General features: G+C 41.1%; 1 protein-coding gene across 1 annotated transcript in view; it reads left to right on the top strand.

The window, feature by feature from the left end:
• Nucleotides 1–10,219, top strand: part of LOC149470245 (coagulation factor IX-like) — a 45,863-nt gene extending 35,644 nt beyond the window's left edge. Inside the window, exons 7-8 of the mRNA XM_089665593.1 lie at nt 317–434; nt 2,704–10,219. Coding sequence (XP_089521719.1) covers nt 317–434; nt 2,704–3,281 — 696 coding nt within the window. The 3' untranslated portion in view covers nt 3,282–10,219. The remainder of the gene's footprint in view (nt 1–316; nt 435–2,703) is intronic.
• The last annotated feature ends 4,158 nt before the right edge of the window (nt 10,220–14,377 follow it).

The following is a 14,377-nucleotide window of genomic DNA, read 5'->3' as shown; positions in this document are numbered from 1 at the left end:
ACTTTCCAGGTCCATCAAAACAAAAGGTGTGCACAGTTTGATATATTTAGAAAGCATCCATAGCTTGAATAGAAAAGCCTGTGCCCTGTCAACATGTGAGAGTGGGACCCTTGCTTTCTGTGCGAAAGGTCTGACACCCCACCTACAGAGCTAGACATGGGATTAACAAGATGGGATGGGGACGTTAAACCATAACAAATTTTAGTATTGGATGTTAAGGATTACCACATTTTTCTAGGGCTAAATTCCTTAAAATGTTCTTTATAATTGTTAATACAAAATTGTACTTTTGTGATCATGATGTTACTTATTTTAGGTCTTAATCCGTACAATCCGAGGAGTAGATTTCTGTGGAGGCAGTCTTATTAGTGAACGCTGGGTATTGTCAGCTGCCCACTGCTTTGAGGATGTTGTTCCTCATCATGTTACCATTGGTGAGTCATCATACTACACATAATTGGTATACTGTAAATACTGAGATTTTAAGCGAAAGCATAATTAGCCCAACCAGTAAACTTTTAACAAGTGAAACCTACATGTTTCAACACACAGCCTTAATCATAGCACATCAACTTCTCTTGCTGAAAGTTTACTGGTAATAAAACTAAATTTAGCAAGAACATATGTTGGGTGTGCATCTTCCTCTCAAGAATGTTACTGTGTATGTAGTAACAAAAATAATTTTATATATATCATAATTTTTACATTTCACTGGGCTCAGCTGGAGATAACTTTCATGTTTTGAAAATAAGTATCTTTATCTCACTGTGTTAGTTTTACGATTTGGAGCCTTACGGCTCATGTATACTTCAGCTGCTAAACTGACGGTTTAGGAGTTGTTGAGCATTTTTTTTCAGCGGCCCCTGAACTCTCCCTAATGTTTTCCTATGTGTCCACGTACACATAGTCGTTTACAGTTGTTTACAGGCAGTTGAGTTTACAGTAATTTTTTTGAACGCACCAAACTTGCGTTCAGGAGTAGATTTAACTGGCGTTTCAAACGCCAAATGCTTGTGAACACGTGTAAATGCGGTTAACCGAGTTTATAAGCATTTGCGTTTAGAAGCGTTTTTTGACTGTTCCATATCCAGATGCTGTTCAGAGCCTTTTTTCATCATCAGAAATGCATGCAAAGCATTTTCTATGTATCCAAATGTACACCAGCGCAGTCAGTTTCAGGTTTCACGTGAAGGAAAAAATGGTAGAACGTGCCACATTATGCTCATGATGGGATCCATAGTGAATACAACCAGAAAAGACAGGTCATCTCAACACATACTGCTCTCTCTGCTTCTGCTCTCTCTATTTCTCTTAAAATGTCTGAAATAGTTAATTTTTTACTATTTTTCAGTGCATTCGGGGGATTTGGGAGGGTCTCCTGAGGTTATCTTTCAAAAACGCTTCTAAACGCAAACGCACATAAACGCGCATAAATGTGGTATACAAACTCAGCTAAACTAACTTTTTTTAACCTACGTTTTCCAGCAGTCAGTTTCTATTGTTCAGAAGAGTTTTCTGAATGCCCCGTGTACATGAGCCCTATTATCCACTTTGGAGACATTTACCTTTACTTCCTGTTCCAGTGACAGGGCAGGAAAAGAAATACAATCATCCCAGCAGTGGCACAGACAACAAACCAAATCAGCTTTTTTTTTAAAATGTGTTCCAATTTATATACAATAAAGAAAAAAAAATATTTGTTGGAGTTCCACTAGGAACAATCCAGTTATGGCAAATAGAACTTAGTAAGGTTGATTTACTAAAAGAGTAGAGGTTGTTTACCTAGCAAAGTATATGTTCACATTGCAATGTGAACATTAGTAAATAAGATGAACCTGTGTTCACTTTGGATACCCAACTATGTGAAAGAAAATGTAAAAACACTAGTCTTGCTAGCACATAACTGGGTATTCAAAGTGAAGACATATTTTCCATATTCACCAACATTCACTTTGAAATGTGAACATCTACTCTATTATTCTTTTCCCAACTGTATTTGCTCAAAGCCCTCATGTGAGAGTAGCATAGAAGTGTGTGTGTATGTATATGTATGTATGTGTATATATATATATATATATATATATATATATATATATATATATATATATATATATACACACACACACACATTTTGGTAGAGGGCGATAACATCCATGTCCAAATTACCGTGAAACAGAAAGCAAACTTAAACTGTTAATGAGCCAAGTTGCAGAGAATATTACTACTAGTGCTAACTGATATTTCAGCATGCATCATTCTTGGTAAAGAATCTGCTGGTCCATCACCACCTCCATGGTCACCATAGATGCACAGATTTGTCATCAACAATTCCAAGCAAAGAGCTATCTGCTTCTCCTTGTTCAAATCACCAGGCTGCAGGAGATCTGAGATCTTTCTCATGTCTATTAAGACACATACATGCAGTGTTAGTGTGATGGGACATTGTTCAACAGTGTGCAATGAGTTGTGCAATGGTCTTCCACTGTGTATGGAAATCTGTTTGCAGAATTGGCTTCTTCCAAGACTGCTTTTAAGTTCCAACATAGCCATGCCATCACAAGTGATGTTCAAATATGTTGCTTCATTTGCTTTTACCTGGCCATGTACAATTCATTTTCTCTAAACTGTTATAAGGATGGTAAAAGAAAATCATCTTGTCTAATATTTATCTTTTCTCTAACTCTACTTTTACCTCATTTTCAGGGGATTATGACAAAAATCTGCGGGATAGGGACGAACAGAAGATTCTCGTGTTACAAGTTTTCTCCCATCCATATTACCTAGGAGTATATTATGACCATGATATTGCACTTCTGTACTTACGCAGCCCAGCTGCCTTTGGTGAATACTCGCGACCCATCTGCTTGCCTAGTCCTAGCCTTGGGCGTTTACTAACGCAAGAAGGGGAGGTCGGGCAAGTAAGTGGCTGGGGATCTACACGATATCTAGGACGTGCTAGTCGTTTCTTACTAAAGGTTCGCCTTCCTGTTGTCAGCCAAGAGGCCTGTATGGCATCCACTGAAAATGTTTTAACAGGAAACATGTTCTGTGCTGGATACAGCATTGAAGCCAAAGATGCCTGTAAAGGGGACAGCGGAGGTCCATTTGCTATATTATACCGCAATACCTGGTATTTGGTGGGGGTGGTGAGCTGGGGAGAAGGATGTGCAGCAGAAGGAAAATATGGTGTATATACAAGAGTGTCAAATTATATTTCATGGATAAAGGACACTATCATTGAAACAGAAGGATTTGATGAGTCACTTGTCCAGACATTATGACCTACTACTTTAATCCAGAAAAAGTTCTGGCATGTAGAATCAATTATTTGAATTTATATAGAGAGGAAAAAAAAGACAATTCCATATCAGTATTGAACTATGTCTGGTAACAGAAGACTGTACTGAAAAACCATTATGCATAAATGTTTTCAAAACAAAAAGATAAATTGCTTCAACCCTTAAATTCCTGACAGGAGGAAACCATTTGCACCAGTACTCGACTCCCAGCCTCCACTAGCCATGTGTAATAACAGTCAAGTGAAATACAGTCAACAATCCGGTGACCAAAAGGCATAGCAAATCCTTTATCTTTGAGTAGAGGTAAAATCTCCAGTATGTACACTGCTCCTTACAGCCCTTAAGTTGTACACTGCTCAAAAAAATTAAAGGAATACTTTTTAATCAGAGTATAGCATCAAGTCGATTAAACTCCTGGGATATTGATCTGGTCAACTAAGTAGCAGAGGAGGTAGTTAATCAGTTTCAGCTGCTTTGGTGTTAATGAAATTAACAACAGGTGCACTAGATGGGCAACAATGAGATGAGCCCCAAAACTGGAATGGTTTTACAGGTGGAGGCCACTAAAGATTTTTTCCCTACTAATCTTTTCTGACTGTTTTTAACTAGTTTTGCATTTGGCTAGGGTCGGTGTCACCACTGGTAGCATAAGACGATACCTGGACCCTACAGAGGTTACACAGGCAGTCCAACTCCTCCAGGATGGCACATCAATATGTACCTTTGCCAGAAAGTTTGCCATGTCTCCCAGCACAGTCTCAAGAGCATGGAGGAGATTTCAGGAGACAGGTAGTTACTCTAGGAGAGCTGGACGGGGCCGTAAAAGGTCCTTAACTGATCAGCAGGACCAGTATCTGCTGCTTTATGCAAGGTGGAACAGGATGAGCACTACCAGAGCCCTACAAAATGACCTCCAGAAGGACACTGGTGTGAATGTCCCTGACCAAACATTTAGAAACAGACTTCATGAGGGTGGCCTGAGGGCCCGACATCCTCTAGTGGGACCTGTACTCACTGCCTAGCACCATAGAACTTGATTTGCAGGTCTGTCACTGGCACCCTGTGATTTTCACAGATGAGAGCATTTTGGTGGTGGGTCAGTGATGGTCTGGGGAGGCATATCCATGGAGGGACGCACAGACTTTTACGGCTAGACAATGTCACTCTGACTGCCATTAGGTATCGGGATGAAATCCATCAACCCACTGTTGGACCCTATGCTGGTGCAGTGGGTCCTGGGTTCCTCCTGGTGCATGAAAATGCCGGCCTCATGTAACGAGAGTATGCAGACAGTTCCTGGAGAATGAAGGAATTGATACCATTGATTGACCCCCACGCTCGACTGACCTAACTCCAATAGAACACCTCTGGGATATCGTGTTTCGCTCCATCTGCTGCCAGGTTGCACCTTAGACTGTCCAGGAGCTCAGTAATGCCCTGGTCCAGATCTGGGAGGAAATATCCCAGGGCACCATCCGTCGTCTCATTAGGAGCAGGCATGTCAGGCATGCATACAAGCACATGGGCCATACAAACTACTGAGTATCATTTTGAGTCACTGCAATGAAATTTCAGTAAAGTGGACTAGCCTGCTGCCTAATGTGTTCACTTTGATTTTCGGGGTGTCTTTGAATTCAGTCCTCTGTAGGTTGATAATTTTAGTTTCAATCAAACGATGGGGAAACCTTATATTCCTAACACATTACCCAGTCCATATCAGTATAGATATCCAGCATATATTTTTCCCCATTGATATCTGATGTGTTTTCAAAGTGTTCCTTTAACTTTTTTGAGCAGTGTATAAGGCTTCTGATGTGTTTCAGCCCATAAGGGCCTTAATCATTGCTATGATTAAGACCTTTATGAGCAAAAAATGCATCAACGGCTTTGTGTGTACTGGAACTTTCACCCCTACTGAAATATATATAAATGATTTGCTATGCTTTTTAGTCATGGGGTTGCTCACTATGTTTTACTTGACTGCATTAATGGTTTGTCTCATCAGCCTGTGCCAAGGTGCTCACTTTCACAATGCATTTTGAATTTATGTGTGGCATTCAAAAAACAAAACATGAATATAATTTCAACAGATATTGACCTATTAGTAAGTTTTACACAATATTTGACTGGTGTCCAACTTAGGCTGGGTGGAGGGGACACACAGTTTATCCTTGGCATGTCAGTGGGACATAAGTACAAGAAGCATATTTATTTGTGGATTGAGTGAAAAAACCATTACTATAGCACCAGTAACTCAATAATCACATCATTATACCCAGAAGCATTCAGTGGAACCTTGTGTATTAACTCATTTTACATAGAAGGTCTCTGTAAAGCAGATGTAGCCACTTCATATGCCCATGTCACCTACAGAACATCCATCACTGTTCCCAGAACACATCAAGCTCACTGATGCGATCAAATCAAACATTTACTCTTGCATACAGCTGCCTGATTAACATAGGTAAAAACTAATACTCCCACATCCAACTTTTCTACCTTTCTGCTCTTCCATCCTGGGCACCCCAGAGTTGAGTAAGTCAGGACCTCCCCTGAAGGGACAGAAATGAAAGTGTGTCAGGCAGGATATTCTCGATTGCCTTGTCTCACTCACAAACACTGGAAGAACATAGGCAGTCTTCTTTAAGCACTTTTTTTTTTAATCTGTTCAGGATATTTTACATCTGCTGCGATCATCCACAGCTTCTGTTTCTGTGTTCATGAACGCATAGAGAAAGACTTTTGGGTTCAAATTTGATAATGGTTGTAAAGATCTTATACTAAATGAAGGCACAGAGGGCATACACAATACATTAGGGAGTTACGTGGACAAGGGGCAGAATGAGTTCAGGAGCAGGAAGTTTGAATTGCCACTCTTCCTCCTAAGCAGCTAGTAGTTATCAGTGCTGAGGCATAGATCCTTTGCCTTTCCAATGGTCCTAAATCATGGGGGGGCACAGGCAAAAAAAAACAGAGGCTGGTTTAGAAACCGACAAGCTAATTTTCTTATTAGCAGTCCAACTTAAGAGTGAGTCATAACTGTCAAGTTATGTTTGTAAACCTAAACAGCTATACCATTAGAAACTACACAAAATTATTCAAACTGAAAAATCGGCACCTTTAATTTCTCAAAAAGCTTTATTGTAACATTGATGAGTTTACAACGGGACCTGGCAGGGGAGAAATGCTTAAGAGCAGGAGTAGAGTCTGGTAGATGGCAATGTGCTTGGACCTAGTGTTGTGAACTCATCCATACTCAAGAAAGCTTTTTGAGAAAAAAAAAACATTTTAGAGATTTGTCTTTTTTTATTTAAATCCCGCAAGCTGGGGACCCCATTAGGGCAAGCATCCATGGTCCATGAAGGTATGCAAGACGTCTGCCAAAGCACTATCCTGTACAGGGGCGGACTGACAACTCATGGGGCCCCCGGGCAATAGGAGATCATGGAGCCCCTGTATCCTTGCCCAAACTCAAAAAAGCCTATGAAAAAGATACCAAGGGCATCTCATGGAGCCCCCTACTGACCCCGGGCCCTTGGGCAGTGCTCGAGTTTCCAAATGGTCAGTCCGCCCCTGATCCTGTATCAGTATTGCCAAAGCTATTTTTCCATTTTTGATGCTGGCAAAATTAGTACTACTTTATGCTGCTGCTATGTATAGCTAACCCATAAAACGATTGCTATCAGCTTTCTCTGGTATCCTCTGCACTACAGTGGTGTGAATTTAACTCATAGGACTCAAGGCATATCACGTTGTCTATGTGTTGTCCAGCTGAGGGCAATGCATATGATGTAGAAATGTGTAGGAGCTGCCATTTTAGTAAACAATGAAGCCAGCCACACTTCACTGACATCAGCTTTAAACAACAATTTTTGTTCTGGACAAGGTCCCCAAAAGTCCACCCAAACAAACCTCACAATTACACATTTCATTCAGAATTGCTTAATCATAGAGATGGGGCTGAGGAGCTCCATTTGGCCAAATGGCGACAGGGATAGGCAAATTGTGGCTTTATGAATGGTGATTCTTCCTGGTATATGGGAAGCTACCATGCCTGAGATGTTTTTGAAGGTCATAGGGTTCATCCTATTACATTTTTCAGGGCTTATTTGCATATTGGATGTCCAACATCTTACATGCATTTGTTTGTTCCTAGTCAGTAGTATCACAAATGTAGAAGGAAGCATTTAAATTACAGTCCTGAAGTTTGCATATTCAAGAACAGTCAGCAATAGCATATTTGATATTCTTTTCAAATTCCTTATTATATTAATATAATCCAAAAGTGGACTATATCCACTTAGGCTCCCCTTCATAGGGAGGGAGGCCTCTGCATTGCATTTTGTAGGTTACTTTTATTGAATATATTTGTGTAACAGGTTTATGTTTACTGTATATCTTTATTTTCTCAACTATGAGAACATGTGTATTTGTTGGTATACTTGTATACGCTGTATATTTTATAAAACTTTAAATGATAGACAAAGTGACATTGTACATGGATGATGTATTGTTGATTAGTCCTCTAATCTCCATGCTTAATCTCAAAGATTTTTCTGGCTTTGTACATAGCAACAGTCTTTCCTGTTTATATATAATGTATTTTTCCATATCCTTTGATTCTCTGAAATAATTAAGTCACAACAGACATACCCAGACTTATATTTTGAGATATGTCTATACGACACGTGTTGCTATTGTTATATAGATCAGCTGATAATTGTTATATCTGTAATTCTACCATACGTCTTAATATTACATCTTGTTGATTGTCAAATGTTAATAAACAGGATTTTTTATACTCCAAGAAAAGGATAAGTAAAAAAAAAGTCATAGCAGCTCACAAGGCACACTATATTCATTTATTTAAAACATCCTGTTTTCTTCATTGTGCAACCCAGGACATAGGGCTTTCTAAACACTACCTTTGGAACATCCCATGCAATACTATGGAGGGTGGGAACAGGCCCTAACTACAAGGCTGCCTGAAGGACCATATGTCCAAAACTTACATCGACCGATGCTTTAACATTCACCTTACAGAATTGTGTAAAGGTTACCAAATACCAGGTAGCCACATTACAGACCTGAGAAACTGAGGTTTGATGTTGAAATGCCCCAAAAGTATTTATGCCCCTCAAAAAGATGCACTTTTACTGGAAAAGGAGGAACTTCCCCTTGGAGGCTATAGTTTGAATAAAAACCTGTTGGGTCCATCTAGCAACAGTAAGACTAAGAGACTGCTTGACCCTTTGATGAACATTCTGGTAAGATAAATAGTAAGCTTGACATATGTAAAGATGTTCTTGCTGAGAGATCTGCTGTTCTAGCTCGAACTGTGTCTAAACAATGCGAAGCCACTTTTTTTTGGCTGTTTAGGGTCAGGAAAAAAAGAAGGTACAGCATTGTCCTGATTAATGTGAAACAATTACAGACGCTTAAGCAAAAATCTTGACTATGCCTTAGGACAACCTTTGTGTTGAATTAAGAATGACACTTTATGGTACAAAGCTGCTAATTTTGATACCCTACTCACCAGATCACCTTTCTGGTAAGATCAGAGAGATGCTACTTACAGGTTCAGAAGGAGAATATTGGAAAGCTGACTACACTAGGTTTAAGTCCCATTATGCAAAAGGCTTATGTACAGGAGCTGCTATGTGCCCTAACTTCTGCATTAATATCTTCGCCAGTGAATGCAATAAAGTATACGTAAAACTGAAATGTGCCCTCTAATAGTCCTCAGAGCCATAGAATGATCCAACCCTGATTGGAGAAACCCTATAATATGCTTCACTGCATTTTTGCTAGGGTGCAATCCTTTTTCTTCCCACCATACAAAATATGCTTTCCATGTGTGATGGTAAACTCCGTGATGGCTTCCCAGCCTGTAGAGTAGTTGTTATGGCAGAGCTAGCTTGAAAGTCCCCTGTATTAAACCTTGGCCTCAACAACCAGGCTGCAAAGTCAGCAAATTTAAAGCTGGATTGAATACCTGACCATGTGAAAGTATGTCCAATCAGGATAGAAGGGCCCACTGAGCATCTGCTGTTAATCTGGGTATGTCTGAGTACCACATCCTTCTTGGTCAATTTAGGGCAACTAGAATTACTGGAATGCCCTCTAGCTCTATCCTGCTCAATAAAGCATATATTAGACAAAACTGATTGCAGTTACTAATGTGACCACAGTGAAAGCCCTAGAATCTCTTGTTCTGGTTCTGAGGGAGGGTGAGCTGCATAATGGAGTATGACACAAGTTGGGCATAGGATTTTTGGAAAACGTAGGTCATGAGACGTAAAACTGTTGTACAGTGGCAAGGAGATACTGGAAATCAGATTATAGCATAATATATCTTTTACAATTGAATATTTAAGGAGATTGAATGTTCCATCAGATATAGCCCAACAAACTGGGGCATCATCCACTGCTATACTTAGGTGGAGGTGTAGAAAGTGGAGAGAGAGAGAAGACAGAAAAGAGGATACCAGTCAAGTTTATTGGCAAGGCTGATTAAAGAAGCACAGAGACCCCCCCTTATTAAAGTGGTATTAAATTAAACTAGAAAAAAAAAAGCATCTATTGCAGTTCAGCACAGTGGCTAAATGGCTAGCACTTCCGCTTGGAAATACTAGCATCGTTGGTTCAAATCCCAGCCACGGCACCACCTGCCTCGCATTTGCATGTTCTTCCTGTGCCTGTGTGGGGTTCCTCCCACACTCCAAAGACATGCTGGCAGGTTAATTGGATCCTGTCCAAACTGGCCCTACTATGCATGAATGTAAGTTAGGGACCATAGATTGTACATCCCTTGAGGCTTAGGGACTGATGTGAATGTACAATATAAATGTAAAACACTGCATAAATTGACAGCACTATATAAATACCTGAATACAATGAATAAATACCAATCAGATGTGGTGGCTGTATTATTTTATTTTTTAGGCTTTGATTTGTTGTGCAGATAGTAAGATTGTAGATAACTACTGTTCCCACATTTAGAGCTTTTGTCTTTTACATGCAGACCGTTTTACTTGCAAAGACAATCCACAGTTGTGATTATTACTGCGGTATACAGTATATACCACCAGTTGCAAACATTAGTATGGTTTTGAATGAAATATCCAACGCTATACAGTTGCAAGAAAAAGTATGTGAACCCCTTGGGATTACGTGGAGTTTTGCATGAATTGGGCATAAAATGTGCTCTGAACATCATCTAAGTCACAACAAAAGAAGAACACAGTCTGCTGAACATAATACTACACAAACATTAGATGTTGCCATGGTTTAATTGCACATAACATGTAAACATTCACAGTGCAGGGAGGAAAAAGTATGTGAGGCCCTAGCTTAATGACTTCTCCCAGAGCTAATTGGAGCCAGGAGTGAGCCAACCTTGACTCCAATCAGTGTGATGATATTGGATGTGTTGCTGACAGCTGTTCTGCCCTTAAAAAACACACACCTGTTTTGGGTTTACTGGTTTCAAGAAGCACTGTCTGATGTGAACCATGCCTCGCAGAAAAGAGCTCTCAGAAGACCTACGATCAAGAATTGTTGACTTGCATGAAGCTGGAAAGGGTTACAAAAGTATCTCCAAAAGCCTTGATGTTCATGTGTCCATGGTAAGACAGACTGTGTACAAATGGAGAAAGTTTAGCACTGTTGCTACTCTCCCTAGGCGTGGTCGTCCTGTAAAAATGACTGCAAGAGCACAGCGCAGAATGCTGCATGAGGTAAAGAAGAATCCGAGAGTGTCAGCTAAAGACCTACAGAAATCTCTGGCACATGCTAACAATTTTGTTGACACATCTACAATAAGGAAAACATTAAACAAGAATGGAGTACATGGGAGGACACCACGGAGGAAGCCATTGCTGTCCAAAAAGAATGTTGCAGCACGTTTGAAGTTTGCAAAAGAGCACCTGGATGTTCCACAGCACTACTGGCAAAATATACTGTGGGCAGATGAAACCAAGATTGAGTTGTTTGGGAAGAACACACAACACTATGTGTGGAGAAAAAAAGGCACAGCACACCAACATCAAAACCTCATCCCCACTGTAAAACATGGCGGAGGGAGCATCATGGTTTGGGGCTGCTTTGCTGCCTCAGGGCCTGGACGGATTGTTGTCATTGATGGGAAAATGAATTCCAGAGTTTATCAAGATATTTTGCAGGAAAACGTACGACCATCTGTCCGCCAACTGAAGCTCCGCAGAGGATGGGTGATGCAACAGGACAATGATCCAAAGCATATGAGTAATTCAACAAAACAATGGCTGCAACAGCACAGAATACGCCTTCTGGAGTGGCCCAGTCAGAGTCCTGACCCCAGCCTGATTGAAATGCTGTGGCATGACCTTAAGAGAGCGATTCACACCAGACATCTCAAGAATATTGCTACACTGAAACAGTTTTGTGAAGAGGAGTGGTTCAAAATGACTCCAGATCGTTGTGCAGGTCTGATCTGCAACTACAAGAAACGTTTGGTTGAGGTTATTGCTGCCAAAGGAGGGTCAACCAGTTATTAAGTCCAAAGGTTCACATACTTTTTCCTCCCTGCACTGTGATTGTTTACATGTTATGTGCAATTAAACCATGGCAACATCTGATGTTTGTGTAGTATTATGTTCAGCAGACTGTGTTCTTCTATTGTTGTGACTTAGAAGACGTTCAGAGCACATTTTATGCCCAATTCATGCAAAACTCCACGTAATCCCAAGGGGTTCACATACTTTTTCTTGCAACTGTACGTAAGCATCAATGTGTTTTTATCCTGATGGGGTTTTTGTTATCGCAGGGGATTTTAATCAAGCAGATTTAAAAACTGTGCTCCTAAGGTTTATTCAGTTTGTGAAGTTTACTATCCAAGAGAATAACACCTTGGGCAAAGTTTATTCTGATATTAAGCAAGCATGTAGAGCCTATTGCTTGTCTTGTTTGGGTCAATCAGACCACTTATATGTTATTGCAACAGAGAATAGCCACAGAACATAAATAATAAAAACTTAGGCAGACACTGGGTTCTCTCAAAGTTGCAGGACTATTTAGAAAGGACTGCATATGAAGTTTTTGAGCAAAAAGATTTAAATGAGTATATGGAAACAGTGTTAAGTTACATTAAAAACTGTGTGGGAAATGTGACAGCAGATTAAAAGACATTCGGGTTTTCTCAAATCAGAAACCTTGGATGACAAAGAGGGAACAAAATAATGCCTTTAGAACTGGGTCAAGGCTCAGTATCATTCTGCTAGGGTTAACTTGAAGACAGGCATAAAGGAAGCAAAGTGGCTTAGAGGAAAATTGAAGAAAATTTCAAAGAATGATATGAGACGAGGTGGAGGGGTATGGAGCATATTACAAATTATAGAGGTAATATTCTTACAGATAGGAACTCTAGCGCTTCACTCCTAAAGGAACTGAACTCATTTTAAGTTTAAATGACCTCATTGTGATACAGTGTATCCACTAGTTCCTGGTATTTTTGCACTTACTGTGCTGGAGCATGAGGAAAGATAGGTGTTTAGGGCAGTGAGTACGGGAAAGGCAGCCAGGCCACATGACGTCCCAGGGAGGGTAGCGAAGGCTTGTTCTGACTTATTGTTTACGAAGATTTTTATTATTTCGTTATTTCAGGCTGTTATTCCACCATGCTTGAAATCTGCAATTATTATTCCAATTCCCAAAAAGTCACATTAATACCTAATGGCTGATTGCACTCACTTCTGTAGTAAAGGAGTGTTTGGAGCAATTGCTCCTAAGGTACGGTAAATTAAGTCTATCAAGCAGAGGCGTCCCTAGGGTTGGTGTCACCCGGTGCGGTAACACTTGGTGACACTCCCTCCGACGATCTCCGCAGAATGGATCGGATCTGCGGATTGAGCATAATCGATTTGACTCTGATCCATTATGCTCAGTCCGCAGATCCAATCTATCCTGCGGGGATCGTCGGCTTTCTTTACAACCTACCTTTTCTTGGAGCGGGTCCGTGGCAAGATGTGTCTCCCCTGTAGATATGTCCCCCCTGAAGCAACTGCGCATGTCCCGGTTTCAGGCACGATCAATCGATGATAGAACTACTGTATCCGACCATGTACCTTTGGTGAAGTAACCCCTTCCATGCCAATTTGCTTCAGGGGGGACATATCTACATGGGAGACATCTTGCCGCTACAACGGCCCCCTCATGTCACTGACCCCCCCCACATCACTGTCCTTCCCATGTCACTCTCTCCCCTTTGTCACTGTCATCGCCACATGTGTCTGTACTCCCCATGTCACTCCCCCCATGTAACTGTCCTCTCTCTGACCCATTATGCTCCCAAATAAATAGCGGTGCAGCCTAAAAGGGGTTAACTGTGGCAGCTCTGTACTACAGTTGGTGATCGGCGATCGGCTTCTTATGTCTGAAACCGGGACATGCACAGTTGCTTCAGGGTGGACATATCTACATGGTAGACACATCTTGCCGCTACACTGGTGTCACCCCGTATAGGATGCATGCCAACGATCCCCGCATGATTGTCGGCATTCAACCTATACGGGGTGACACCGGACCCGCTCCAAAAAAAGGTAAGTTGTAAAGAAAGCCGACGATCCCCGCAGGATGTTTCCGATCCATCCTGCGGGGATTGTCGGCTTGCTTTACAACTTATCTTTTTGTGAAGCGGGTCCGGTGTCACCCCGTGTGGTCGGTGTCAAACGGTGTGGACCGCACCCAACGCACCTGCCTCGGGACGCCACTGCTACCAAGTATCAAGAGGGATATGAGTGAGGAGATAGGAGAGGAGGATTGGAGGGAATGGTGCCTTAGAATACACAAGGGCATTATGAATGTCTCCCTTGTAAAAGCAGGCTATAAGGTCCTCCCTCGCTAGTATTTAGTTCCAGAACGATTGTCAGAAATGTACCCTGGCTCCTCCTCACCTGTTTCCAAGGATGTGGGCAAATGGGAACAATATTCCATGTCTTGTGCACGTGCCCTAAGGTTAGAAGGTACTGGATACGAGTTAATTCCCTGATTTTCACAGTGACCATGATGTCATCAAGAACCCTAGAACTGCACTGCTTAAT

This window comes from Staurois parvus, unplaced genomic scaffold, assembly GCF_062004578.1.
Source record: "Staurois parvus isolate SC_StPar_1 unplaced genomic scaffold, SC_StPar_1.0 ptg000049l, whole genome shotgun sequence".
Classification (NCBI taxonomy): domain Eukaryota; kingdom Metazoa; phylum Chordata; class Amphibia; order Anura; family Ranidae; genus Staurois; species Staurois parvus.
The sequence above is the reverse complement of the archived record's forward strand: the minus strand, read 5'-3'. Positions and strand labels throughout refer to the sequence as shown.